This window comes from Dendropsophus ebraccatus, chromosome 8 (genome assembly GCF_027789765.1).
Source record: "Dendropsophus ebraccatus isolate aDenEbr1 chromosome 8, aDenEbr1.pat, whole genome shotgun sequence".
NCBI classification, from domain to species: Eukaryota; Metazoa; Chordata; class Amphibia; order Anura; family Hylidae; genus Dendropsophus; species Dendropsophus ebraccatus.
In genome coordinates this window covers 20,034,692-20,062,686 of record NC_091461.1, presented here as the reverse complement: position 1 = coordinate 20,062,686, position 27,995 = coordinate 20,034,692, and the positions used below count along the sequence as shown (strand labels likewise).

Here is a 27,995-nt window from a genome sequence, read left to right as displayed (position 1 = left end):
GTGTGCCGTCACGTGATGCGTGGCTAAGTGCGGGGCTTGCGCAGGCGCAGTTGTCCGGCCGCCGTCTGCCCCCGGTATCTGGCAGCAGTGTGATGGCTGAGGCGCAGGACTCGCTGTGGGGGCTGGTGGAGGAGTTCGTGTCGGGACTGCAGGACAGTAAGGCGGAAGAGGTGGCAGCAGGTAGGGTGGTGGCTGAGGTGATGTTATTTACATGCATATTCACTGGCATGTAGCCCACATATGGCGGCACTCCCACGTGACAGCGGCCCCCTGCAGACATGATGCTGTTTCCTTATAGTTTAAAGGGCATGTCCATGTGTGAGGCCCATTGCCCTGTGATAGGGTATATACCAAGGTGCCACCATAATGGAGAATTATCATATACTTAGTGTCAGTGGTCAGGACCTCTGCTTGCTGTCAGTGAATGAAGATGGTTCTTTTTACATCTAGAGCTGGAATGACTGTACCTATCCAGTGCTGAGGGTGTGTTACAGTGGTATCCAGGCTACATAGCCAGCTTGGACCCTTCTAGAACAGAGGTATCAAACCTTCTGCCCTCCAGCTGTTGCAAAACTACAATTCCCATCATGCCTGGACAGCCAAAGCTTTAGCTTTACATATCCAGGCATGATGGGAATTGTAGTTTTGGAGGACTTGGGTTTGATACCCGTGTTCCAGGGCCTTGTCCCCCAACCTGTGGCTCTCCAGCTAGTGCAAAACTACAACTCCTATCATGTCGGCCAAGGCGGGTGTCATAATTTTGGATCATAGAGGTTGAATACGTCTTGTACATATCCAGTGCTGAGGGTTTGTTACAGTTGTATTAGGGTGTGACCATTGGGAAAAGTTACCTGACTTTATCATAAGCTTTGTATCAGCACCTCTGCTTGCTGTCAGTGAATGAGGACAGTTCTTTTCATATATCTGCATATATCCAGCGCTGAAGGTTTGTTGGATTCTTCTAGAGCAGAGGTGTCAAACTCTTGCCCTCCAGCTGTTGCAAAACTACAATATCTATCATGCCTGGACAGCCAAAGCATGATGGGAATTGTAGTTTTGCAACAGCTGCAGGGCTGGAAGTTTCCCCATCCCTGCCATAAAGGATGCAGCACTAAACCAGCACTGCTTCTCTTCCTCCTTATGATTGGCAGGGGGTGAGGTTATAGAATATTATATAAGCCAGGATGACTGATATCTGCAGAGTATCACCTCCATGTGGTCAGCTCGGGTTTCCTGTAAGTGTCAGTGTTACCATATATTTCCGGCTTACCCGAGAAAACAATCTGCCATCACTGGGTGGGTAGGGCAGGTTCACATGTAGCCACTGTATGGGGCTGAGCATGACCACAACTGATGCAATGAAACTATCAGAGACACATGGGAAACTGTTTACAGCTCAGGAGTACAGCCTAAAAAGCAGCCTGATAAATAATAAAATGACTGATTCAGTAACATGAGATGACGATTAGACAATGAGCACTCCAGATGGCACACTTGCTTTTTAAAGAAGTCTGGTGAAAATTTTTATTAAAGTATTGTGTTGCCCCCCCAAAAGTTATACAAATCACCAATATACACTTATTACAGGAAATGCACATAAAGTGCTTTTTTTCCCTGCACTTACTACTGCATCAAGGCTTCACTTCCTGGATAACATGGTGATGTCACTTCCTTAATAAACATGGTGATGTCACTTCCTGGATAAACATGGTGATGTCACTTCCTGGATAAACATGGTGATGTCACTTCCTGGATAAACATGGTGATGTCACTTCCTGGATAAACATGGTGATGTCACTTCCTGGATAAACATGGTGATGTCACTTCCTGGATAACATGGTGATGTCACTTCCTGGATAACATGGTGATGTCACTTCCTGGATAACATGGTGATGTCACTTCCTTGATAAACATGGTGATGTCACTTCCTGGATAAACATGGTGATGTCACTTCCTGGATAAACATGGTGATGTCACTTCCTGGATAAACATGGTGATGTCACTTCCTGGATAAACATGATGATGTCACTTCCTGGATAAACATGGTGATGTCACTTCCTGGATAAACATGGTGATGTCACTTCCTGGATAAACATGGTGATGTCACTTCCTGGATAAACATGGTGATGTCACTTCCTGGATAAACATGGTGATGTCACTTCCTGGATAAACATGGTGATGTCACTTCCTGGATAACATGATGATGTCACTTCCTGGATAACATGATGATGTCACTTCCTGGATAACATGGTGATGTCACTTCCTGGATAACATGGTGATGTCACTTCCTGGATAAACATGGTGATGTCACAACCCGACTCCCAGAGCTGTGCGGGCTGTGGCTGCTGGAGAGGATGATGGCAGAGGGACACTGAGGGACACAGGGCACTGGAGGGACACTGAGCATCCCCCCCCATCATCCTCTCCAGCAGCCACAGCCCGCACAGCTCTGGGAGTCGGGTCGTGACATCACCATTTTTGGGAGGCAATACAATACTTTAATAAAAAATTTTACCGGACTTCTCCTTTAAATATAACATTTTAATACAGAAAGTCACCAATAGGTGGCGCTGTAGGGGCAATTTTTTTTTTTTGTATCTATATACAGTGGTGCCTTGGATTACGAGCATAATTTCGTTCTGGGACGGCGCTTGTAATCCAAATCCACTCTTAAACCAAAGCAAATTTTCCATAAGAAATCACTGATATGCAGGCAATTCCACAACCCCAAATATAATGATTTATTATTCTGAATAACATGTAGGACAAATGAAACAAACATTCAGAAACAGCAGAATCTGTGATATAAGTTACTGTACAGTAATTGAGAGGATGGAAAACACAAGGGCTGACAGAGGCTGCAGGGGCATGAAGGAATGAGCAGGACATATGTGGGTACATACATGCAGCGCTCTCTGTCCGGGGAGAGAGGGGTTACAGCTATGGAGATATTACCTCCACAGTCCTGTCCCCTGATGTAAGCCCCAGCCTAAAGTGGATCTGCTATGATTTGGAAGGTGAGGGAGACTTCCATGGTCAGAGTACAGTGCTGTAGACCCCGCTATGCAGACCATGCCCCTCCCCCACTCCCCCTCTCACCCAGTACAGGGAGCTCTTAAACCAAAGCAATGCTCTTACACCAAGTCACAATTTTGGAAAACTGAGCTCTCAAATCAAAACGCTCTTAATCCGAGGTACCACTGTATTTATTTATTTATATACACATGAATTGGGGCTTTCACACATTTTGTAGTGTGATTCGCAAAGCTACGGCGACACCTATTGGCAGCTTTTATTTTTAACATTTTCATTTAAAGGGGTACTCCAGCAAAAATCTCTTTCTTTTAGATTAACTAGTTTTATAAAGGTATATAGATTTGTAATTTACTTCTATTTAAAAATCTCAAGTATTGCAGTACTGCCGCTGTATGTCCTGCAGGAAGTGGTGTATTATTTCCAGTCTGACACAGTGCTCTCTGCTGCCACCTCTGTCCATGTCAGGAACTGTCCAGAACAGTAGAAATTCTCCATAGAAAACCTCTACTGTTCTGGACAGTTCCTGACATGGACAGAGGTGGCAGCAGAGAGCACTGTGTCAGACTGGAAAGGAAACATTACTTCCTGCAGGACATACAGCAGCTGATAAGTATGGGAAGACTTGAGATTTTTAAATAGAAGTAAATTACAAATCTATATAACTTTCTGACACCAGTTGATTTAAAAGAAAAAGATTATTGCCGGAGTACCCCTCTAATTCCTCCAGATCACTCTGAGTTGGGGATGTTGCTAGCAGTTGTATATGGTTCAATTGTGATAGGATCTGCTGGCAACCACATGTGTGGAGGTGGCCTGATGTTTAGTGTTCGGACATATGAGGTCTGAATGTGGCATCTAACGGCCACATAATTGTGTCCAGAAATTTGTTTGGTTACCACATTTGGGCTCTATATGTTCCGTCATCCTTGGGTATTAAAGGGGTTTTGCAGGATTAGAAAAACATTGCTGTGTTCTTGCCAAAACAGCACCACACATATACTCAGGTTATATGTGGTATTACAACTTGGCCCCATTCACTTTAATAGAAGTGAGATGCTACCTGATGCTGTCCAGAATTACAGGGCGTCAGGCTGTGTTCTTCATGATGTGACGTCACGGCAGCCTCACATGACCCAGCAACCCTACTGCAATGGTTTGATCCGGCCCTATCTGCCACTGTAAAGATACCAAACATATCAGCATTATAGTCACGCGTCCAAACCCGGCGTACCAAGGAAGTCATAAAATCTGATAACCGAGGATCCGAAGCATCATCACCATAATTACAAGGCAGCGGCCGGCTGAGGATTTAACCCATTCCAGGACATCGATAATATGATTCGTCTCTGTTCTGCAGGATGAGACGTTTGGCTCAGAGGTTGTGCGTTGTAGATGAGTATATTATAGTGATCTGCAGCCGGTGGCTCCCCAGCTGTCAGGAAACCACAACCCCCAGCATGACCTGTCAGGAGCCACAGAGGCCACCACAGAGCCCTATAGCATCCTGGGTGTCTCGGTAGAGGAGCTTTGTTAACCCCTTCAGGACACAGGTCACACCGTTTTTATTTTTTTTTATTTTTTAAATCTTGCCATTGTCACTCTTGACATTGCTGGTGTTTTTTCTTGCAGGAGTGAAGGATGGGACGTTTACGGTGTTACAGGTGGTGGAAGCTCTGGGGTAAGACATGAAGACTGTATCTGAGATAATAAGTTATAGCATTGATAGTCTTATATTAGAAATTTCCAGCTGCAGCCATGTATCGCATAGTTTGCCTTTCATGAGCGCCAGGTAGTGAGACGTTATGTTGCAGCGTTCCTGACTGGTTACACCTTACAGTACAGTAGTCTACCACATGCGGTAAGGTCAGCTTTATTGCAGTACAGACATACAGAAGCAGGTATGCTAGTATTTACACCATAGACAGCTGGGCCTGAACTTTACAGGAAGCCATAGATGAAAGGGAAGCCTGTCAATGACAGTATCTAGAGCAGGCAGAGTGACCCAGCTTCTGTGTACACTGCTATAGTTTTCTCACAATCTCTGTCTTGCATATAGCAGTAGCTAAGCCCCGTCCCTGCTTCCTTTGTTATGTCCTGGTCTAGCTGTTACTAGAGACAAACTTAGCCTAACAACAGGCAGTGGACAGCAGATTGCAGAATAGTGAGACACCTAGTGGCCAAGACTATAGAACTATTTTTCTGCAGTAAGGAGTCATTTTTGCTAAATGAAGTGATTTAAAGAAATATCAGGAATCACATGGAGGGAAGTCATTTGAACTGACAGCGACCGTTTGTATTATCCATGTCATTGGCATCACAAATGCCATATTCTCAGTGGTTAGATGCCAAAACATATATAATTTATTTTTATTTTTTTTCTAGGTCCTGTCTGGCAAATCCTGAACCCAGAACGAGAGGCCGCGGTGTGCAGCTCCTGTCACAGGTCTTACTCCAGTATTATGCCAGCTTGAAAGAAAAGGAAGGTACTGCGAGCCTCTTCCTCCCCCAGGACACCCTCCTGAGCGCCTCTCACGTTATAACCCTCCATCAGGACACGTTGTGATGTGCCGGGATGACTCCTTTGTGTTACAGCAGATGCTTGCTTTGATTTAGAAGCCATTATGTTCCTTAGTAATTGTCTGGTAATGGGCATGTCCAGATGTTTGCATTATTTGCCGGTATGGATTCTGCTCGCTGTGCGCTGGCACCAGAACAATAGCACACGAGGTGGCGCGTGAGCTCAGCAAAAATATAGCGACAAAAAAAAGCTGAATATGATATTAATAGGATCAGAGGCAGCGGTCGACAATGTGATGTGGATGTCTTTATTATCAGACACCTGAGTCATAGAGCTGATGCTTTTCCGCAGAATAGCTAAAACCTGCAAACTATTAAAAACATCCAGTATCCAGCTGCAGTCGTGTGCTAGTCCAGAGGTAAGGAACCTTGGCTTTTTAGCTGTTGCAAAACTACAACTCCCATCATGCCTGGACAGCCAAAGCTTTAGCTTTGGCTGTCCAGGCATGATGGGAGTTGTAGTTTTCCAACAGCCAGAGATCCAGGGTTCGCTACCCCGTGCTAGGCGCTCACAATGTGGAAACGTTTTAAGGTTGATCTAGGTGAATTGCATTAGAAGAAATGTGCAAGTAGTCTCCTATCGTATTGTGTCTGCAGCTCCTATGCAGGTCTATGGTTACAGCCTACAGATGAACCCTGGGTAATCTGATTTTGTCCGCTATCAAATGCCAACCTTTATTTAATACAGGTGTGTACATACCCTTTAGTGAACAGATTAAAGGGGTACTCAACTAATTTCAGAAAATAATATAGATTTGTAATTTACTTTTATTTAAAAATCTCCAGTCTTCCAGTACTTATCAGCGGCTGTATGTCCTGCAGGAAGTGGTGTATTCTTTCCAGTCTGACACAGTGCTCTCTGCTGCCACCTCTGTCCATGTGAGGAACTGTCCTGAGCAGCAGCAAATCCCCATAGAAAACCTCTACTGCTCTGGACAGTTTCTGATATGGACAGAGGTGGCAGCAGAGAGCACTGTGTCAGACTGGAAAGGAAACACTACTTCCTGCAGGACATACAGCAGCTGATAAGTATGGGAAGACTTGAGATTTTTAAAGGGAATCTGTCCCCCCCCCCCCCCCCCCCCCCCCCGTGCCGGGGTGACAGGCTCCCGACCCCCCGTTAGAGCCCCCTATACTCGCCTAATCCCGGCGGGTCCCGCTTCTGGAGGTGGTCGGGTGATGAAGATCTCAGCCGCTGCAGCCCGGCGCGCGTGCTGAGAGATGAGTCCAACACCCATAGAGAATGACGGAGCGCTGGACTCTTCTGTCATTCTCTATGGGTGTTGGACTCATCTCTCAGCGCGCGCGCCGGGCTGCAGCGGCTGAGATCTTCATCACCCGACCACCTCCAGAAGCGGGACCCGCCGGGATTAGGTGAGTATAGGGGGCTCTAACGGGGGGTCGGGAGCCTGTCACCCCGGCACGGGGGGGGGGGGGTGTGTGACAGGTTCCCTTTAAATAGAAGTAAATTACAAATCTATAAAACTTTCTGAAACCAGTTGATTTGAAAAGAAAAGATTTTCGCTGGACAACCCCTTTGTTGTTCTTATTCATCATAAGTATAGGATGGTCAGTAACATTCAGTAGTATTCCTACATTTCCACTTTCCTTGAGGAAGCCAAAGCCGCATCATTGGCACGTATTCTGTCATACTTTTTTTTGCCAAATTAATCAGGACTAAAGGAAAGATGGGTGACTGGTGAGAGAGCAGAGATGTCTATTACAGCTTATTTATTGATTGTTTTATGTTTTTTAATTTTTTTTTAGTGGAAGTCCTAGTTGTTTTTTATGAAAACCGACTGAAGGATCACCATGTCATTACACCGCATGTCCTGCAGGGACTCAAGGCACTGGTAAGTTTTGGATACTTGGATGACATTTTTTTTCCATGCCAGTTCACTTATTTTATTGTAAACTTTTTTTTTCTTAATGAATCCTCAGTATCCCCCCCCACGTGCCTCTAGGACTCGTATTATTAGGCCTCTATTCGCCCTGAGGGTATGTGCACACTGAGCAATTTTGACTGAAAGTCCGTCGCGTAATCAGTCGCTTGCTTCTGCTCGCGGATAGCGGCAGGCACGCGGGCATCTCCGCCCGTGTCATAGACTCCATTCTATGCACGGGCTGTTTCCGTCCTCCGTCCAAAGAATGATCAAGTTCATTCTTTGGACGGAGGAAGGAATCCGCCCGTGCATAGAATGGAGTTTGACACAGGCAGAGACGCGCGCGCCTGCTGCAGTCCGCGAGCGGGCACGAGCTGGGAATTCTGCAATGGACGTTCCGTCTGAATTTTTGTGCACATACCCTAATAATGCACATTGACTGCTATTCCTACAGTGCCATATGTTTTATTCCAGCTCACCTCCATCCACACAATTCATGTGCAGTCATGTGACCAGCGCTCTGACTACCAGAAAATTACCTGGGTTTATGTGTCTCAGGAAGTGGTCAGTCCTGGGTCACCTGACTTCCTGTACACATCACCTATTAGAACCCACCTGGTGGCTCCCAGACTCCTCCTTTTCCCATCTTGGATGAAATGTCACCATTTTATTTTATGCACAAATCTCAAAATAATTTTTTTACTACGTTATTGGAGAAACAAGTCACCGCCATAGATGTCTGCCAGCAGCTCTCTCAAAACATAGGGTTAGTGGAGGGATTAGGAGAGAACTGGTCAGCTATACATATGGCTACCATAACACACACATCATTACACCTATCTAGCCTACCACCTATATATGTAATCCTGTATTTTCTTTGGTAGAGCATGTCTGTGGTCTTCCCTCCTGGCCTGGCAGTGCCTGTGCTGAAATCCATATTCCAAGAAATCCATGTCCAGGTAATGTCTACATCCCTATTCTGCTGTTGACATGTGCAATGTCTCCCGTATGACTGACTCTTGCTCTCTTTCCTCGTCTGACAGTCTTTAATGCAGCTGGATCGTCACACCGTCTACATGATCATCACCAATTTTATGAACAACAGGGAAGAAGGTATTAATGTAGACTCCTTGATCTTCAGAGAAGACACCATTGCCTGGCTTGTAATGCTTTGTGCATGTTATATGCTTTGTTCTTGCTTGCAAATGTATCAAGTCCATATGGCATTAAAACCATCTGTAAGCATAGATTCAGTCAGTGCGGTATCTACAGAGCGTGGACATATGGTTCTCTATGGTCTTAGATGGCATGAACTCTTAAGACAGCTGTCTACCGATGGGTATTCATCCTTGGGGAAGAGATTATGGGTTGGCTATGAATCCCCAGTCATGTTTTAAGGCTCTTTAAGGGGACATTGACTTACAGGGTAGCAACCTCCAGTATGTAGCAGTAGTCTGCAAGATCTCTTCCTTCTGAAGAACCACTTTCCATACACATGTATATGTAATATTTGTAGATTTTATGCATATTTGATGGCGAAGAGCTTAACTCTTTTAACTATTTCACCACAGAACTGAAAAGTCTTGGGGCAGATTTGACATTTGGATTTATTCAAGTCATGGATGGAGAAAAGGATCCGAGGAATCTACTGGTGGCCTTCCAGATTGTCCATAACATCATTACTAAGAACTATAGTCTCGGTAAGGTAACCTATAGTACAGCAACAGGTTTTATCAATGAAGATGATGTGCACTACTTTAACCCCTTCAAGACAGAACCCATTGATGCACGGATGTCCTGGTCAAATTAATACAATGTTCCTCCCCGCCTTCTAAGAGCCATAGCGCTTTTATTTTTCCACCTACAGGGCTGGTTGGGATGTCATTTTTTGCGTCATGATCTCATATTGGTGTAACAGAAAAATTTTGATTGCTTTTTATTTATTGTTTTCTTATATATAATTTTAAAAAATCAGCAATCCTGGTGTTTCTTTTTTTCTGTTTATGCTGTTCATCGTGCGGGAACAGAAAATGTTATATTTTACAATTCCTCACGCTACAATATGTAATATGTTTATTTTTTATTTTTAGTTTTATAAAGGGCAAGGGGATATTTATAAGGGTTTTTTTAAAGACTTTTAAAAACTTTTTTTTTATTACAGATTTTTCTTTTCACCTTAAAACATGCATATACTGATCTATGCTATGCCATAGCATAGCTCAGTGTTATTGCCGATCTATGCATAGAGCCTGCCTGAGAGCAGACTCTATTCATAGATCGCCCATCTGACAGGACGGAGATAAGTGACTTACCCCCACCTGTTGGCACAAACGATCGGGACCTGTCCTGTCCAAGTACCTTAAACGCCGTAATTGCTTTAGATTGTAGCGTTTAAGGGGTTAAAGACAAGCAGCTGCGGGGTCGTTACGCTGGGCTCCCGGGACACTGATGTGTGCGGGACTGCTCTCACAGCAGCGGTCCCGCACACATCTACACCCCCTGAAGTCAGGAACGTATATGTACATTCCTACTGCACGTGGTATGTGCAGTAGGATTGTATATACACGTATTGCTGCAGTGAAGGGGTTAAAGTGGTTGGACACTTAAAACAGCACCCCCCATTTTACATGTGTGTACATGGCCATGGATAGGGATGCTAATTCTAAAACAGCGAGAGTTTCTCCTTGCAGTGATTCTCTTGCTCACAGTTAGAGATTGCAAACAGACCCACCCGTCTCCTTAATGCCCATTTACCCTACCGAGAGAACAATTACTTTAAGCAAACATAATGACACTTCTGTATAGTACCTGGATAAGGTGAGGAGGTGAGTATTATAAAGGGTTTATTACAGTCAGTACCTGCAGGTGACAAATAACACAATATAAAATCAATTTGCTGTGACCGAACGCCCACATTTTATCACATAATGAGCAGACGTGAGCCAATAATTTTGTTTGCGTTACATGCCTGTGTTTGGCTTCTAGATAGAAGTGTTACATGGTTGGTTTTCTGCTAGCCACATTACAGGAAGGAAACCTATTGCCTACTTGCAAGTGCAAAAATAAAATATTCAAGGGTTTTATATATTGTATTTTAACGTTAAAGGGCCATTCCCATCAGACAGTCATCTTCTGTCTGTAAAGATAGATAAAAGATAGATACACATACATACCGTATATATAAAATTTATTTATTTTCTTATTTTCCCCACAGGTCCTTTTGTGGAAGAGTTATTTGAAGTGACGTCCTGTTATTTCCCCATTGATTTCAACCCTGTAAGTTTTTAGGTTTGGAGTGACTTTTTTTCTTTTTATTACTTTATGTTTTGGAATCCAGTTACATATTTTGTTTCTTTGTAGCCACCCAACGATCCTCATGGCATTACTAGAGAAGATCTGATACTGGGCCTGCGAGCAGTACTGGCGTCTACCCCTCGATTTGCTGAGGTGAATTAGCAGTATATTGAAAATGTGTTCATCCCAGCATGGCCCACCATGTTTTTTGGTGGAGAACGCCCTATAAGGGAGATGTTGCCTGATTGGCAAGTTATTGTCTCTTAAATAGGGTAACCCTAACCTGTCAACCTAACACCCTCCCATCATGTCCTTATGCACTTCCTCTCTGACAACCTTTCAGGTTTTGTTTTTCGGCACAGTTGCCACATAAGGTAAGGGGTTCTTTTCCATAGATACCCACTTGTTACATACATGCCCCTTCAGACAAAACAAACCACAGTTTTTACACCCTGTACTAATGGCTTCTTGTCTGCGTTCTACAGTATATGCTTCCGCTGCTGATTGAGAAAATGGATTCCGACATACAAAGTGCCAAAGTGGATGCCCTACAAACATTGGTGAGTAAGTATTGTCAGACATCTAAGGTCTCAATGATACACCTGGTCAATGTATTACTTAAAGGGGTGTTTCTTATGGTGCGTTTACACAGACAGATTTATCTGGCAGATTTTTTAAGCCAAGGCCAGGAACAGACTATAAACTAGGTACAGATCATAAAGGAGTGACTGAGATTCCTCCTCTTTTCCAATCTTTTCCTGGCTTTGGCTTCAGAAATCTGTCAGATAAATCTGTGTGTGTAAACGCACCATTAGACTTATCCCCTGCCTACAGGATGTGTCAGATCTTTGGGGTCCAATCACAGAGTCCCCCACGATCTACAGAACGAGGCCTTAAATCTCTGTTTTGTATGGAGTGGTGAGCCGCACATGTATACTGCTTAATTCATTGATCCAAAGGTACAGCCAGACTCTGTATCTGGATCCACAGAATGGTCCCCAGTGGTCAGACCCCTGCGATCTGACGCTGATTTTCTATCCAGTGGACAGATATATTATTTTAGCTCAGAATTCTCCTTAAAAGATTGGGAAGAATACCAGTCCCATTACATACAGTGTATTGGGAGTATCGGAGATCCTTTCCCATTGCTCTCTCTCCTATTGCTTTGCTAGTAATGAGTAAGTCATCACTGTAGTTGTGACATTCAGTGCAACAAGCCACAAAGTGCTGGATGGAAATGCAATAGGTTTACAGCCTATATTAATATAGTTAAAGGGATAAAATAATTCAGTACTTGACAATACATAAGTGACTGTATATAAACACTAGGCCTCGTCCTCTGAACTTTCACAAATATTTTTCTTTGACAACAGACAGCAGCATGTGGGGTTTATGAACAGAAAGAACTGAAGGAGTTTCTATCGGGGCTCTGGTCCTCCATCCGCAGAGAGGTTTGTGTTTCCTATTATCTCATGTTTTCTGATGATGTATGGATGTGCATGTTGGATTGGAGCTGAACATTGGTCTCCTCTTAGGTATTTCAGACATCAAGTGACAGGGTTGAAGCTGAAGGCCTGGCCGCTCTCAATGCTCTGTCCGCTTGCTTGTCACGCTCTGTGCTAAGTCCAGACTCTGAAGATTTATTAGAGACTTTCCTAACCAATATCTTGCAAGGTGAGAAACCCCAGGTTACTGATAAAGATGGTTCAGCAATAGAGATGATCTAACCTTGAGCATTCTCAGGTTTGTCCGAACCCAAGCGTGCAGCATTTGATTACCGGTGACTAAAAGAGTTGGATGCAGCCCTAGGGAGTACTGGAAAACATAAATACAGCCTATGGCTCTATACAAGTTTGTCAGGCAGCTTTAGGGCTGCATCCAACTTCCTCAGCCACCAGTAATCAAATGCCGCACGCTCGGATTCGGACTTGTCTATTCAGCAATAACCATTTATACAGTGTAAACATCTAGTTTTATTCTGTCTTCCCAGACTGCAAGCATCATCTGTGCGAGCCTGATATGAAGCTTGTGTGGCCCAGCGCTAAACTACTCCAGGCTGCTGCTGGTGCCTCTTCCCGGTCGTGTCTGAAAGTGACCTCTAATGTCCTGCCGCTGCTCCTAGAACAGTATAACCAGCATGCACAGGTACGGGGTCTCTCTCATCTGCTGCTATACATCCTATAGAGTTATATAGGAGACCACTGCACATACTTGGCCTTTGCTTTCATAAAGCTTCTCCTTCACAATCTATTGTGCGTATAACCACAGCAATGTTCTTTAGTAATAGCTGTACCTCAGCAGCACATGGGGGCGATACACAATTTGAAAACAACCATGTCACCGAACTAACTCATTCTGACCCCATTTTTGTGCTCTTCTTTCAGAGCAGCCATCGTAGGACAATACTGGAGATGACACTGGGATTCTTAAAATTACAGAGCAAGTTACTTCAAGAAGAGGGTAACACGTCATCTTACATTGTTCTTTCTTTGATTCCTCTGCATGTACATATCTAATATAAATAACTCATGCCTGTTGCTCATCACTTTTAATTTGAGGAGCATTGTCACATGAAATCAGAATAATTCTAATTTTTTTAAGTTTTAAGACAACTCTGTCATACAGTGTATAGTCACTGAATTGCCCAAAAGCTGGATGACACCCAATATGGCTACCGGTGGGGTTGTTACATAACAATTTGCAGGCACTTTGGAAAAACTGGGTGGTGATTAGTGTTGAGTGAATATGCTCTAGCATTGGGGAGCCCAATAGAGCTTGATGCTCAGGTAAAGGTGACCATACGCCTTCTGACGGCCGGCATACCACCAGTCTTGCAGAAACCAGAAAATCAAATTTTTCATTCATATTTTTGTATATTTTATTTAAACATCCTTTAAAGGGATGAAGTATACAAAAATTAAAAGAAGCAAATAGTTAACTGGTTAAATCAGTGTTAGGGAGCCTTGGCTCTCCAGCTGTTGCAAAACTACAACTCCTATCATGCCTGGACAGCTAAAGCCAAGCAAAGGTTCCCTACCCCTGGGTTAAATGCTCAAGTCCCCCCTTGATTTTAAGGGGGTGTGTTGCTTGCTCAACACTAGCTGTGATCTCAGTCCATGCTGTAATGACCTGATAGCGAGCAGCTATGACTAACTTACTGCCCTAGGTGTCCAAAAAATATCATTGTAACTCCTATGATTTATTCTTTCTTTGCAGATGGAAATGGCCTGGCTAGTTTCAAGGATCCTCTGTGTGGTATGGTGTTCTCCGCAGTAACTGATCCCAGTACACAGCTCCATCAAGTAGCAGTAAAAGCCCTCACAGTTATGGGCACATACCCAGGTAGCTGTCTTATTGTCTTGGTATAGCCAGCAAAGGAAACTCTCATAGGAAAGAACTAGCGTAAAATCCGCTGTGGATCCGGTGTGTGTGAAGGCAGCCTTAGTTGAGGTGTAACTATAAAGACAATCTATCAGGTCTCTTATTACCTTGCATTTCCCTGACATACTCAGTCCTGCTTCCCTCACCCACTCCTAGAAACAGACAGTTTTCACCTTATAGTAACTCATATGGATAAAGCTGTCACTCTTTATGTGTGGGTGAGGGAAGCAAAACTAATGTTGTCTCTCTCTCTGCTACTTTTAAAATGTCTTCCAGCTAATTGTAAATAACAACATTTGGGGGAATCTATCAAGACTAGCGTACCTGCACTTAGGTCTTCTATAAAGCCCGTCTTATGCTGCTCGCCAGATTTACTAGGAGACGCGTGCCTCCCGTGGATCCGAGGCTGTGTAGATTTTCACCATGGCTTAAAGGGAACCAATCAGTCGCATCTGCAGTGGTAGCTTCACAGCGAGGAAAAGTAGTTTTATTTCCCCATGCAATGAAAGGAAGAGGGGTGGCAACTAATCATCTGGGCGGGAAGAGGCCCATGACTAGTCACGGCTCTCTGCCTGTGAGTGTGCAGTGTGGGGATGATTGATGGGCAGAGAGACCAGTTAGTGGTTTCTCTGTCTGTCAATCATCCCCGCACTGTGCGTGGACAGGCAGAGAGCTGTGACTAGTCATAGGTGGCTCTCCGCCCAGATGACTAGTTGCCACCCCTCTTCCTTTCATTTCATGGAGAAATAAAACTACTTTTTCCCCGCAGTAAAGCTACCACCGCAGACACAGCAGGTAGCTTTGAGGATTTGTGCTGATTGGTTCCCTTTAAATCATAATAAATCAGGTGCTGGAGGAGGCCATGCCTCCTCACTCCTTGCCTGCCCATCAGGTGAGCATGACGTACTTTGGGGGGAAAAGGAACACATTTTTGCACAAATCGCTATCTTTTTTCCAAAGTACCAAGGGCGCAGGCTCGGTAAATTCCCACCATTGTGTAATCAGGACAGGCTTTCATGGCTGTTTCCATTCACCATGGTGAGGTCTGTTTCCTGTTTCCATGGTTGAGGTCTAGGTCTTGAAAGTATTGAATCTGCAGTATAGTACAGTGTCTATGATTGGCTATAATACCAGCGTTTACTCCCTGACTTATCTTTTCTCCTCTCTGAAAGGTTTCTTGTCCTCCGGGGACATTAATCTCGTTGTTGACCACTTGACCCGGCTTATCCTAGAGGAGGCAGACTCTCAGAGCTGGTACGTCTGTAATTTATCTGTTGTATTGGGTGGAAAGGAGGTTTGTATTTATTGACTTGAGGCTGTATTACACAACACGATTTTCTGGAGGAAGTGAGCACCGACCTGTGAGCTTAGTGCTGGCTTCCCATTTGTTCACTACTCGTGGGAGCAGGGAGCCACCTGAACAATTCATAGATCGTTCAGGCTGTCCATTGAAGTTAGTGGTGATCAGCTGCTGCTGTTTCTGTTACACTGGGTGAGGATCAGCAGACCTTCGTTGGCATAATTGGGATCTTTCAGCATGTTGAAAGACCACGATCAGGTCGACATTGTACATGTGGTCATCCATTATCAGATTGGATATGTCTGAGGCAACCTGACTGTTCATTTTCTTGAGATCAGCAGCGACATCAGGTGTGTCTGGTAGCCACTTATCTCTTCCAATGCAGCATTGGGAGACCCGGTGGTAATGTTCATTGAAGTCCAAAAGCTTTCTGTATGGCCACTATTACCCATTGCTTCTTATCTGTGCTACCGTCATGTTTTTTTTCATACAGTTGTTTAGCATACTATGTGATATTTTCTCTTGTTTCTTGCAGCCAGGCTGCTATTGAGTCTTCAGGATCATTGGCCAGAGTTCATCCTGCAGTTTTCATCAGTCGAATGGTGCCCCAGCTTTGCTCAAGACTACAGACAGGTTAGGGTCATCTGTCTTTTTGTGCAGCATGTGTAAATTCAAAGTCAATGACTGGGGACTACAAGCACTCACCACTGATGCTCAAGGCAATTGTGCCATGTTACTGATCCCTGCACATTCAGGGTCTGACAGCTGGAACCCCGAAACTTTCTTGTTGGAATGGAGGGGCAGGCACATTGCTACTTCCAGCAATCCCATACACCATTGGTGGGGAACCAGCAGATCTCCAGCTGTTGCGGAACTACAACTCCTATCATGGCCGGACAGCCAAAGGAAAGTCCAGATATCATGGTAATTGTAGTTTTGCAACAGCTGAAGGGCTTCGGGTTTCCCACCACTGCCATAGACAATAAATAGAGAGGCATTGCACCCTCGTTACTGCCTATTCATTCTGATTGAAGACTCTTGATCTTTATTTTAGTCCCAGTGGTCATCCCTCCTAAGCGATCATACATTTATCCCCTGTACTGTATATATGGGATAAATCTAAATGGCAGGACAATCCCTTCAGGATTCAAGAAATGTCTACCATGTATTCTGAAAGGGAAAATGTATGTGGCTTACCAGCCAATGGGGTATTCCAACAATAGGGTAGCCTGGGTATGTCTTGACCTTGTTAATGTGAACTGGTCAGGGTTCACTCGAATAGGCATCATATAGGTGATTTGGAGACATCTTGTGATAAAGCATGGAGGTTTGGATGCATTAAACATGCTTCTTATCCAACAGCAGCAATCTGTTTTAGTAAGACTTTATTTTATTCTCTATAGTACCTATGGAGGTTACGGATAACCAGGCCAGCCCTATGCCCCAGCACACTTTAATGCAGCGCTGTCTGGAAGCTTTAGCTGCAGTGTCTACACATCACAGTATTGTTCAAGAGACCGTGCCAATGCTACTGGATCACGTCCGACAAACACAGAAAGGTGTGTCCCCTACTGTCTGCCATATGGCACATGAATACACTCTGTACTGTTAACCCATTACATACTATCCTATGTGCTCTGTCACAGAGACCTGTGTTCTCTACAGGTAGAGCTATCTACTTACATGATGTTTTTCCCAAATGTTTAAGGAGAAACAAGTGCGGAAGACGTCATCACTGTGTGCAGGAGCCTTCATCATGTGGCAGTACTGTGCCAAGAAGACGCACAGAGTCTTTGCTACTGTCACCAGAAAGTGGTGCCCTGTCTGCTGTCCCTGACCGTACAGGCTGCAATGCAAGGTAATGTGCACGTACAATGTGGATTAGAAGGAACGGCTTCACTCTGGTATCAGAAAAGCAGAGTTGCCACCTTTTGAATCCTGAGATTATGGTTCCTAGTACATCTGTTTTTCAATCATGAATAGGACAGTGAGAGTAGTTGTCCACCCCCACAATGTCTATTAGTCACCTGCTGGCACTTTTCCTGACTTTAGGGGTCAGAGCCTGGCTACAGGGGGTCTTTTCTGACTGTAAGGGAACACATTCTGGTTACAGTGACAGATTATAGTTAAAGGGGGGTCAGAGTGACACCTTCTGTCTACAGGGGGACATGTTCTGTCCACGGGGGGGAACGGATTATGGCTACATGGAGCATCATTACTGCATATAGGGTTACACTACTATTGCCTAAAGGGATGGCATATTGCAGACTACAGTGGGGCATTATTAGTGGCTACAGGGGGCATATTACTGGGGATGAGGCATTCTTAATGGCCACAAGGGCGGTGTTGCTGGGGAGGGGGTCCTGATCTGGGAAGGAAATGCTGACCAAGACATCAAATAGGGCCTATGGCAGCAGTGTGAGCTTGGCCTTAAAGGGAACCATTCACCCCGTGGCCCCCATTAGAAACAGACATACAGTGACATAAAGGTCAATATACTTACCATATCGCTCCCGGTCCCGTCCCGGATCTCGTTGTTGACACGGAGAAATCGCTGATTCTTCTTCTCCCGCCCATTATGGTAATGAGCTGAGATGAGTCCAACGTCCATAGGAAACGACGGACGAGCCCAACTTATTCATGAGGTCCTCTTCTCGTCGCCGCCCATCCACGCCTCCTGGAACTTGATTGACGTCTTCAGTCTTCAGTCTTCTGCCGAATTCCCGCGCAGGCGCCGCTGCGATGGTCTCGTCACCTCTTCTGCGCCTGCGCGGTAAACAGGATGCGTGTTCGAGCCAATCGGCGCACGCGCAGTAAACAGTGGAGCTGCAGAGCGGCTTCAATTGTGAACTGCGCATGCGCCGAAAACGACCGTCACGGCGCCTGCGCGGGATCCGGCGAGAAGAAAGAAGACGAGGAGGAAGAAGACCCGGCGTCAATCAAGTGTCGGAGGCGGGGAGAAGGCTGGACTTCGGGCCGGCGGCGCTCATTACCATAATGGGCGCGAGAAGAAGAATCGGCGATTTCTCCGTGTCAACAACGAGATCCGGGACGGGACCGGGAGCGATGTGGTAAGTATATTGACCTTTATGTCACTGTATGTCTGTTTCTAACGGGGGCCACGGGGTGAATGGTTCCCTTTAAATGACAACTCTGGGCAGGGAGTTTTTTTTTCTTTTCTAAAAGTGCCTGGGAGGGTGAAAGAAATAACATGCTCTCACCTCCCCGGCTCCAGTGCTAATGCCACGTACTGCCGCTTTTGTCCCCCGCTTCCTGTTTAGAGAGGGGACCCGGGTTGTCATTTGTGAGGGCTGCCCAGCCAATCAGCAGCCATCGTGGGGTTCTGCCTTGTTAATAAAAAAATCATCCCCTGGATTTGTCCTTTAAGTCAACATTTACAACCGATCTCTTCCTTGGGGTTATTTGGGTGGAACATCTTACCACTAGGGAGGTAACTTCACTTGACAAGGTTGAGAAACAATGTCTAGAAAACCATAGTGTAAATAAACTGATCAGCTCAGTAAGTGGTGCGGTAAATAGACCGGACAATGATGCCTGCCAAGGGGTGGGAGATGGAAGGCACCAAGTGAGCATATATCTATTTGGATGTAGTTCATAGTGTTCACATTGAAATGTATTGTGTCCTTCCTCAGACAGGGGCAATGCAGGCGATCTTCACGTCCTCCTCAATGAAAGTGTCCTTACCGCTATGGTTCCATTGATCATTGCGTCCACCACGCACCTCAGCCCTGAGTAAGTACTTGTGTTATACAGAGGCTGTGTTGGTTCTCCTTGCACCATTCTATCACTCACCTTCTGTTCTGTACTATAATAGGTTATTGTCTTCAAGTGTTTCCCAGATTGTAAACCTGTTTTTGGATGGGGATGTCTCCATTCTTACAGAAAATAGCTTCACCTCCAGGTTCCTTCCTTTCCAGGTAATAAAGCATAATGTAATGTATTTGTATAACATTGAACATTGATTGTTACACATACTTGCTGAGTAGAAGTGAGCGAAATACAAACATGTGTGAATCTGATTGTTCGGCATTTGACTACCGGTGGCTGAAGTTGGATGCAGCCCTAGGGAGTCTAGTCATAGGCTGTATCCATGTTTTCCCAGACTCCCTAGGGCTGCATCCAATGGCTTCAGCCACCATCTGCTCTGGAGCTATTACAGATTATGCTGCACTGCTGTGTTAGTGAATAAGTGTCCTTTAATTCTGGATTAAAGGATTGTACTATAAAGCTTTAGAAAAGGTGTACATTTTACTCAAAACAAGTTCAGTCAAAATGTATAAAAATAAGTATAAGTCCTTTTCCATTTTCAGATTGACGGACCTGCAGCCCCTCAGAGCCGCCTTGTTGCACTGCTGATGGCTTTTGTATGCTCCTTGCCAAGAAATGTGAGTATTGGCACAATAAGTCAATCAATTAGATGCCTAAAGGTGGAATTATATATAAGACAACCGCTGCTAAATGATTGACCAACAGCTATTTTTACTGATCACACCCACATGACTACTGCCAGACTCCCATGGCGGCTTATCTCCCCAACAACAAAAGGATAAGGCAGTTAAAATCCATCACTCCTCTGTTAGTTGCTAGTTGTGGCCAGTGGGGATGCTGGTAAGCCCTCATACACAACATATGGCTGAACAGTCTCATAATAAAATCTTTGGAAACCTTAAAGGGATAGTCCAGACACACACAAATATATATTCTGAATCTAAACTTTTGTTCCAACCACAGGTGGAGATTCCGCATCTGAGCCGCCTATTGCAGAATCTGCTGTCTCTGAGCCTGGCCGGATGCTGTACATTCACTTTCACATCTGCTGCTAAATGCTTTGCTGGTCTGATCAACAAATGTCCTGCAGGTCGGTGACCCCATTGTGTATCAGTGGGCTCTCATGGTCGTTTCTTTCTGCTCGGTCTTTTAATTCTGTTTGTGTTAAAACAAGAGCTGTAATATAAGAAATTGTATACTGTAAAATGGCCGCTTAAAGGATGTTACTATACCCCGTCCATCTCTTGGCCTTTTTATTGTGATTATTGTTCCATGTGCTGTATCACCAATTTTTGTTCCTTCATGTTTAGATAAGCAGCTCGATGATATCCTTCAGAGTACGTCTCACAAGATAGAGTCAGGACTAGAAGATGAAAGCAGAAAAACTCAGGCTGTGACGCTACTCGCTTGGGTGAGACTGAAAACTGAAGGTTGTGTAATCTGACAGTATACACTCCCATCATTGCCCTTTTACACGAGACTATTTCCTATCAAATCTGGCAGGTATCCCCCTGTGTAATTGAGCTGGTGATTAGACGACGAACCAGCAAATGCGTCATTATTGACCAATAACTCAGTTCTGTCCTGTCAAACAATCTGCTGTTAGCCACTTATCTCCCTATGTAAAAAAAGAGCCCGTGGAGCCTCATTGAAGGGTCTTAAAACATAAGACTAGCCAGATATCCCTGCGGGAAAGACCTGGCCAAGGTTTCCTTACAGGAGACACCCTTTGGCTGAGTCCTTCCCGGAGGGATATCTGGCTAGTCCTGTGTTTTGAGACTCGTCAATGAGGATCCACAGGCTCCTCTTTAGCATATTCATGTTTCCCTGGAAGCAATGCGCCTAGGATTTCACTGCATTGAGCACTTTCGCTAGCAGCCGGCAGTGTTATCGTTTGGCTGGTCTCCCTGAGATCAGTGATCTGTTTTTCTTGTGGCTCTATTAGGCATTGCTCCCACTTAGCCAGAATCTTACTCCACACTGATGTGGGGCAACACCCCAAAACAGCTGTATGTGGATGGTTACCTAGCCTTGGTTTTTCCCTTGTCATTACATTGACTTATAGGGCCACATAATGTGGTTTTGGTGGTTTCGCTACAGGAGCCACCGCTTGGCTGGGTCCTTTCCGGAGGGATATATGGCCAGTCCTGTGTTTCCAGACTCTTTACTGAGGCTCCACGGGCTCTTCTTTTGCATATTCATGTTTCCCAGGGGGCAATTCACCTAGGATTTCACTGCATTGAGCGCTTTCACTAGCAGCCGGCAGTGTTATCGTTCGGCTGGTCTCCCTGAGATCAGCAATCTATTTCTCTTGTATCTCCCTATGTGACAGGACAAAGGGATGCACAAACAGTGTAGTGATGGTTTGTGATGCCATGGCCATGTAATTTCCCTGGGAAATATGGCATTCATCTCACCCTATTCCCTCTTCCCAAGCAGCACAACCATAAGAAGCTGATATCCTATAAGAATAGCTAACCATTCTGTATACCAGTACTCTCCAGATGTCTCTGCATATTGGGTGTTGTAGTTTTGTAGTCTCACAGGTTGGGGAGTGCTGCTAGAGACCGTAAAGCTTGTTTTGCTTTTGAGGTGACCACCAATCTTGTTTTTATCCAGGTAACCAAAGCTTTGATACTACGGTACCATCCCATGAATGGGCAACTTACTAAAAAGGTAAATGTAACACAGGACCATGTCATCATCTGCTTTATTGAGACCTATAAGAAATTGTCATTGTTGAAGATCTATGAGCTGGGAGAGTGGTGTCCAGACATACGCCATGGCCGGCATTCATTCTAGCAAAGTGGCAGTTCTTGCTCATTGACCCTTTTTTATGACCATGGATATAGTTAGGGTAACATGAAGATACAGGATTTCTAATAGACCCTATACAGCAGGGATCGGTAGTCTGTGGCCTCCAGCTGTTGCAAAATTACAACTACATCAAAGTTTGGCTGTCCAGGCATGATGAGAATTGTAGTTTTATAACAGATGGAGGGAAGCAGGTTCCCCATCCCTGCTGTAAGGTGACAACCTGCAAACACTTCACTATTACAGGGGGGGGGATTTGTTTTGATCATGACAAGTTGCATTCCGTTTTCCGCATGGGGGAGTAAGGGGAATCTGTTTTTGCAGCTTTACTTGCTTCTACCCTTACGACATGTCGGCTTCTTTTGCAGATGATCGCATTGTTGTCTGACAGAGATCGCGGACCCCTGGCTGCAGACATGTTCTCTCTTCTGGTGTCCGATTCCCCGGATATCCTCAACAAAGCATGTCATGCTGACATACGCATCATGTTCCGCCAGAGATTCTTCACAGAGAATGTCCCCAAACTGGTGCAAGGTTTCAATGCTGCTAATGGAGGTAACGTAGATGCCCGAGATTCTAGATTATATATGGCAGGACCATACACAAAGGCGCCTGTTGTTGCTTATATTGCATGGAAAACTTATAAGTTCCTTGTCTTCCTTTTTACCCAGGTGACAAACCCAATTACCTAAAAGCCTTGTCCCACGTGCTGAACTGTCTGCCAAAGCAAGTTCTCATCACAGAGCTCCCATCGGTGAGTATATTTAGAGAGAGTCTTTAATGGAAGATTATTGGGGGCCCCTACAAATCATGGAGTGGCAATAGACAACTCGTATATCTATTCTTGTTTTTTTTTGAATGGGTGGAGGTGCAGTACCAGACAAAGCCACACAGAGATGTTGGTGCTGCAGAAACCACTGATGTCCTATGCTCTTGATCTACTCTATATTAATGATATATATATTTTTTTCCTTCTTTATAGCTGATCTCCCTGCTGCTAGAAGCGTTATCCTGCCCTGACACTGTCGTTCAGCTGTCCACACTGACCTGCCTGGAACCTCTACTTCTAGATGCTGCTGAAATCTTGAGTGTTCATATAGATAGCCTCATCTCAAAGCTCCTGTGCTTGACGTCCAGCCCCAGCATGGTAGGGCTAATGCACCAATGTCCAGTCATATTTAGATAGTTGTTTCCCTTTGGGTTACTATTAGACCTGTGATCTCCGTGTACAGTCCTGGTACTAAACATCTACACAATGGTTGTTCACGTTTAGACAAGTTATCAGTGAAATTAAAGGGGTTTCTTCTGAAAATAGCTCCACCTCTTTCCTCAGGTTGTGTGTGGTATTACACAGTAGGGTTTCCCTAGGTTGAACCTGATGGACTCTTCTTTCAACCTTATTAACTATGTAACTATCTCAGCTTCAGTCACTTTAATGAGCTACAGTACCACACACAACCTGAGGACAAGAGTGGTGCTGTTTCTGAAGAAAAGTAGCTATGTTTTGCAAATCCTTGATAACTCCACCCCCTTTAAATGTCACTGTCCTTTGGGAAAACTTTGGACATGTTATTGAGACAAAAAAGTTGGGCTATAATGTAAGTCTATGGAGCCCGATCCTTTTTTTTTTCCTTACACAGAGCGGGGAGCAGACGCCCTCTCTCCCCTTGTTCTCTCGATTGGTCTGAACACTCCGACCTCGACCGATCAAAACTTATGACATGTCAAAATTTTTCAAATGACAGTGAGTTTACCCATTCCTTCAAAGGGTATTCAGAGATTTAGAAAACCTCTTTAATCCTTGTTCTATTTTCTTTTTTTTTAAATCTTTGTACCGTTGTCCTTTGCAGGCTGTGCGGATTACAGCTCTGAAGTGCATGCTGGCCCTCACAAAGCTCCCTTTGCCAATGGTAATTTTCCTCGTATCTTTATAATTAATCCACTTGACTTTACAGTCGACACTGTAAATATCTTCATGCTTTCTGTCCTTACAGCTCCTGCCTTATAAGCAACAAGTGATCCGTGCCTTAGCTAAACCACTGGATGATAAGAAGAGACTAGTTAGGAAAGAGGCTGTTGAGGCCCGATGTCAGTGGTAAGTCATGATGCTTACTAGAGATGAGCACAACTGGCGCATGCTCTCGTGGGGGGCATTTGAATACCGGTGGCTGAAGAAGTTGAATGCAGCCCTAGGCAGTCTATGGATTTCGCATATGGCTGTATTCTTGTTTTCCAGGCAGCCTAAAAGCTGTAGTACACAACCTGGCTTACTGAATAAGCGAGCACTGATCTTCTAGGTCACTACTCTTACAGAGCCTATGTCATGTAGCAAGGGCTGTATAAATATATATTGTTAGTGATGTCCATGCAGTCCTTCCTTAGCGGGCTGTGGCTGCTGGAGAGGATGATGGCAGGGGAACACTGAGGGACACAAGGCACTGGATGGACAATGAGCATCCATCCCCCTGCCCTCATCCTCTCCAGCAGCCACAGCCCGCACAGCTCTGGGAGTTGGGTTGTGACATCACCATGTTATCCAGGAAGTGACATCACCATGTTATCCAGGAAGTGACATTACCATGTTATCCAGGAAGTGACATCACCATGTTATCCTTGATGCAGTAGTAAGTGCAGGGGAAAAAAAAGCACTTTATGTGCATTTCCCGTAATAAGTGTATATTGGTAATATACACTGCCGTTTGTGGGCAGAAGCTAGACCACCACTGGGGAGCATAGACAGGTATGTATAAAGTTTATTATATTTTTTTTGTTCATTCAGCAGCCGTCAGCCACACATTGCCATTAAAAAAAAAAAATCTAAATTTTTTTTTTTTTAAAACCTGTAGTAATTGATTATTAGCTCTTTGTGCAGTTTGTTTTATTATCACAATAACTGCATAATATCTGTAAGCGTCTGTGATTCATTGCTTGTCTGTCCTGTGTTTAGGTTCCTCATTGGAAGTCCTGGCAGCTGAGGCTCCTCCTTTAACATAGACATTTGCACGGAGACAATCTAACCAGGATGCCACTTATTTACTGACCTGTAGATCACCATCGTCACAACTCCGGTGCCATCTTCTTTAGCCACATCTACAATGAGTGACAGCCGGAAGACTTTTTTTTTTCCTTCTCTTCATTCCAGGTTTTCGTTACATTTCAGGAGCTTGTTGAGTTTTATTGCACTTGAATAACAGTAACACAAGTTTATCCTAGGAAATAACCTGCCTTGTGTAGAAGGACTAGTCTATGAAATCTATACAGGAAGGTAATGTGAGCCAGAAGGATGGTGGTGTATTGCGTGGGCTGAACAGCGCTATTCCCTCTTTATCAGGGACCGTATCACAAGCTTGGCTATAACCTTAGAGATTGTTGGCAAAGGATTCCCCTGTGGTGATGTCACAAGGTACCATTGATGACATCACTTTACTTCAGTGATAAATTGTATGACTGCATAGCACCAACTTGGTTGAAAATTATTTTGCACATATGTAATTTTATGTTTTGCAACTTAACGCAGCCTGTGAGAGCTGTTATGTGTTCCTGATTAGAGAGACTGTCGCAAAAAAATGTTTTAAATTGATTGTTACCACAAGCAGTTTTGCCATTTATTTTTTTTTCCCCTGTTTAACTCAAAGTTATACATATGGCTACTAAGTGTCTCCCCTCTTCTAACTGTGGTTCATGCTCCCTCCTTGCCAACATTTTGTTTTTTCCCTGTTCAAAAAAAAAATTAAACACAGGAAGTCCCAGTCCTTTGCACACTCAGAGGTGGCTTGGTATTGATTGACAGCTATTCCGGAGCACACACTGAGTGGGACAAGTCTTCATTGCGCATTTGTACAGCTGCTGCACGTCCACATTCAGTAGCAGAGATTCCTGGAGGTGCTTGCATTGTAAGGTCAGTTCTACTGTCACACAGCCCCAAAACCTCTGTAACCTCACAGTGACGACATACTGACTGAAATTTTGTATAACAAAAAGCATTGTCTCCAGGTAAGCACACAGAGCTAATATAATTAGTCTAAGTTAATTTTTTAAGAGACTAAATATCGGTATGGAAGGAGCATGGACCACAAGTTTGACAGAAAGGGAGACACCTAGTGGCCATAAGTATAACACTGCTTTAAGAGTAGAAAACTTAAAAATAAAACAATTTAATTGCAAAAATGCTTGTAGACAACTAGAGATGAGCAAATTTGCAGTAACAAGTTTGTGTGAAATAGGCTCATCAACCGGCTGTCTTATAACTCTACAGTTCTGGAAAAAGCTGGATCCAGCTTTTCTCAGCACCCAGAGCGGCACTGTGTTATAAGACAGTCGGCTGATGAGCGAATTGCAGAGATAAAGTGCTTCACTTTATTACTTAGAATTTGTTCATCTCTAATAACCCCTGTTGATTTTTTTAAAAACACTTTTTGCCACAGTGCCTCCTTAAGGAAATTTATAAAGTATATAGAATCATGGACTTTTACACATTTTCCCCCATAAGGAGGTTATTGGTAGGTGAATACTGACCATTTAAGAAAAATTAGCATCAAGTTTACATGAAAAGAAATAAAGCCGCTATGTTCAATCTTCTTGTCTGGGGTTTTACTTATCTTCATTAGAATATAACAAGGAGGTTTTTTGTTTCCTATAAAGAAAAACGAAGATAGCCGAATATATAAAGATTTAATCCCAGCTGTTAAAAAAACAACAATTCCCGTCATGCGTGGACAGCCAAGGCTGGAAGGCTGCAGGTTCACCTCAAGCCCCCTTCAAACATCAGGAAAGTATATCCGGAGTTCTTATCAGGAAATCTAGAGAGATTTTCTGACACATAGAATCCTATTGGGCACAAACACTCTTCAGGATTTTTCCTGAAGGAAGTTTGTTCCAGAAAATAGGTCAGGAAATTATAGATCCTGTCATATTGTCCAGAATTGTTACAGATGCTCCATAAAACCCTATGGCCACATTTGGAATTCCAAAAGCTTTCCTGATACACATCTGGAAAGTGTCTGGAATTGTAGATACTGCAATACATTTTTCTTGTGCCTGTCATTGGGGGACACAGCACCAGTGGGTATAGGCTACTGCCACTAGGAGGCGACACTAGACAGAAGAAGAAGTGACTCCGCCTGGCAGGCTATACCCCTCCTACAGGCACCAGGCTAACTCAGTTTTTAGTCTAGTGTCCGTAGGAGGTAGACACAGGTGCCATGCACCTCCATTTTTTTTATTTTAGTTTTATTTCTTTCTCTTTTCTTTTAGGTTATCAGGGGGACCGTCGGCGTGGGCTGCCACATCAGACGCAGTTCCCCCTGAGGGTGCATGGAAAGTTTCTTTTCCCTGCGCCGGTCACCCGTCCCCCAACGCCCGGTCCCCCACAAAGGTGCGAGGTGACCGAAGGGGTGACCCTGCGCGCACCTGAAGACGCCGGACAGGTGAGTATTCCTGTCCTTAGCCTTCCTTGGGAATCTGGGGGGGGGTCATCCTTCCAGGGCACCTAGTTGCCCCCCTTTTCCCTGCCTCTCTCCCCCCTGTCTCTCTCCCTCCCTGCCTCTCTTGCCTCTCTCCCTCCCTGCCTCCCTCTCAGAGGCCCTGGGCAAGATGGTCTGTGCGGGCCTCTTTCTTCAGGGAGAGGGGGTGGAAGGAGTCTCTGGAGCTCCTGCACGCAGGCAGCAGCTCTATAGGGGCGACCGGGTAGTTTACCGGGCTCTTCTCCCTTCCTTTCTGCTGGCGGCCGCGTTCTTCAGCGCTCCGCGCCGCCGTCTCGCTGCCGCCGGCCTGCCCATAAATTTAGCCCCCGGCTTCTGCCGGAGCTAGGCCGCATCGGCGCACACGAGTGACGTCACGGGGGCGGAGCGCCCGCCCGTTTTCGGCCCTTCCCGCCGCTGGCTTGTCTCTTATTGGCTACTCCTGTAGCCCCCACCTGCTCC

General features: G+C 44.7%; 1 protein-coding gene across 1 annotated transcript; it reads left to right on the top strand.

The window, feature by feature from the left end:
* The first annotated feature begins 27 nt into the window (after positions 1 to 27).
* On the top strand, positions 28 to 26,647 carry MMS19 (MMS19 homolog, cytosolic iron-sulfur assembly component). Its single transcript, XM_069979981.1, has 31 exons — positions 28 to 180; positions 4,666 to 4,714; positions 5,419 to 5,519; positions 7,381 to 7,466; positions 8,381 to 8,455; positions 8,540 to 8,609; positions 9,068 to 9,196; positions 10,711 to 10,772; positions 10,857 to 10,943; positions 11,276 to 11,350; positions 12,164 to 12,241; positions 12,326 to 12,464; positions 12,781 to 12,935; positions 13,175 to 13,250; positions 14,007 to 14,132; positions 15,344 to 15,425; positions 16,007 to 16,104; positions 16,875 to 17,030; positions 17,180 to 17,329; positions 19,125 to 19,224; positions 19,307 to 19,409; positions 19,803 to 19,877; positions 20,224 to 20,350; positions 20,571 to 20,671; positions 21,880 to 21,936; positions 22,443 to 22,629; positions 22,746 to 22,828; positions 23,057 to 23,221; positions 23,925 to 23,984; positions 24,069 to 24,169; positions 25,022 to 26,647. The coding sequence occupies exons 1-31, from the start codon at positions 93 to 95 to the stop codon at positions 25,047 to 25,049; spliced, it is 3,069 nt and encodes a 1,022-aa protein (XP_069836082.1). The 5' UTR covers positions 28 to 92; the 3' UTR covers positions 25,050 to 26,647.
* Positions 26,648 to 27,995: the final 1,348 nt, after the last annotated feature.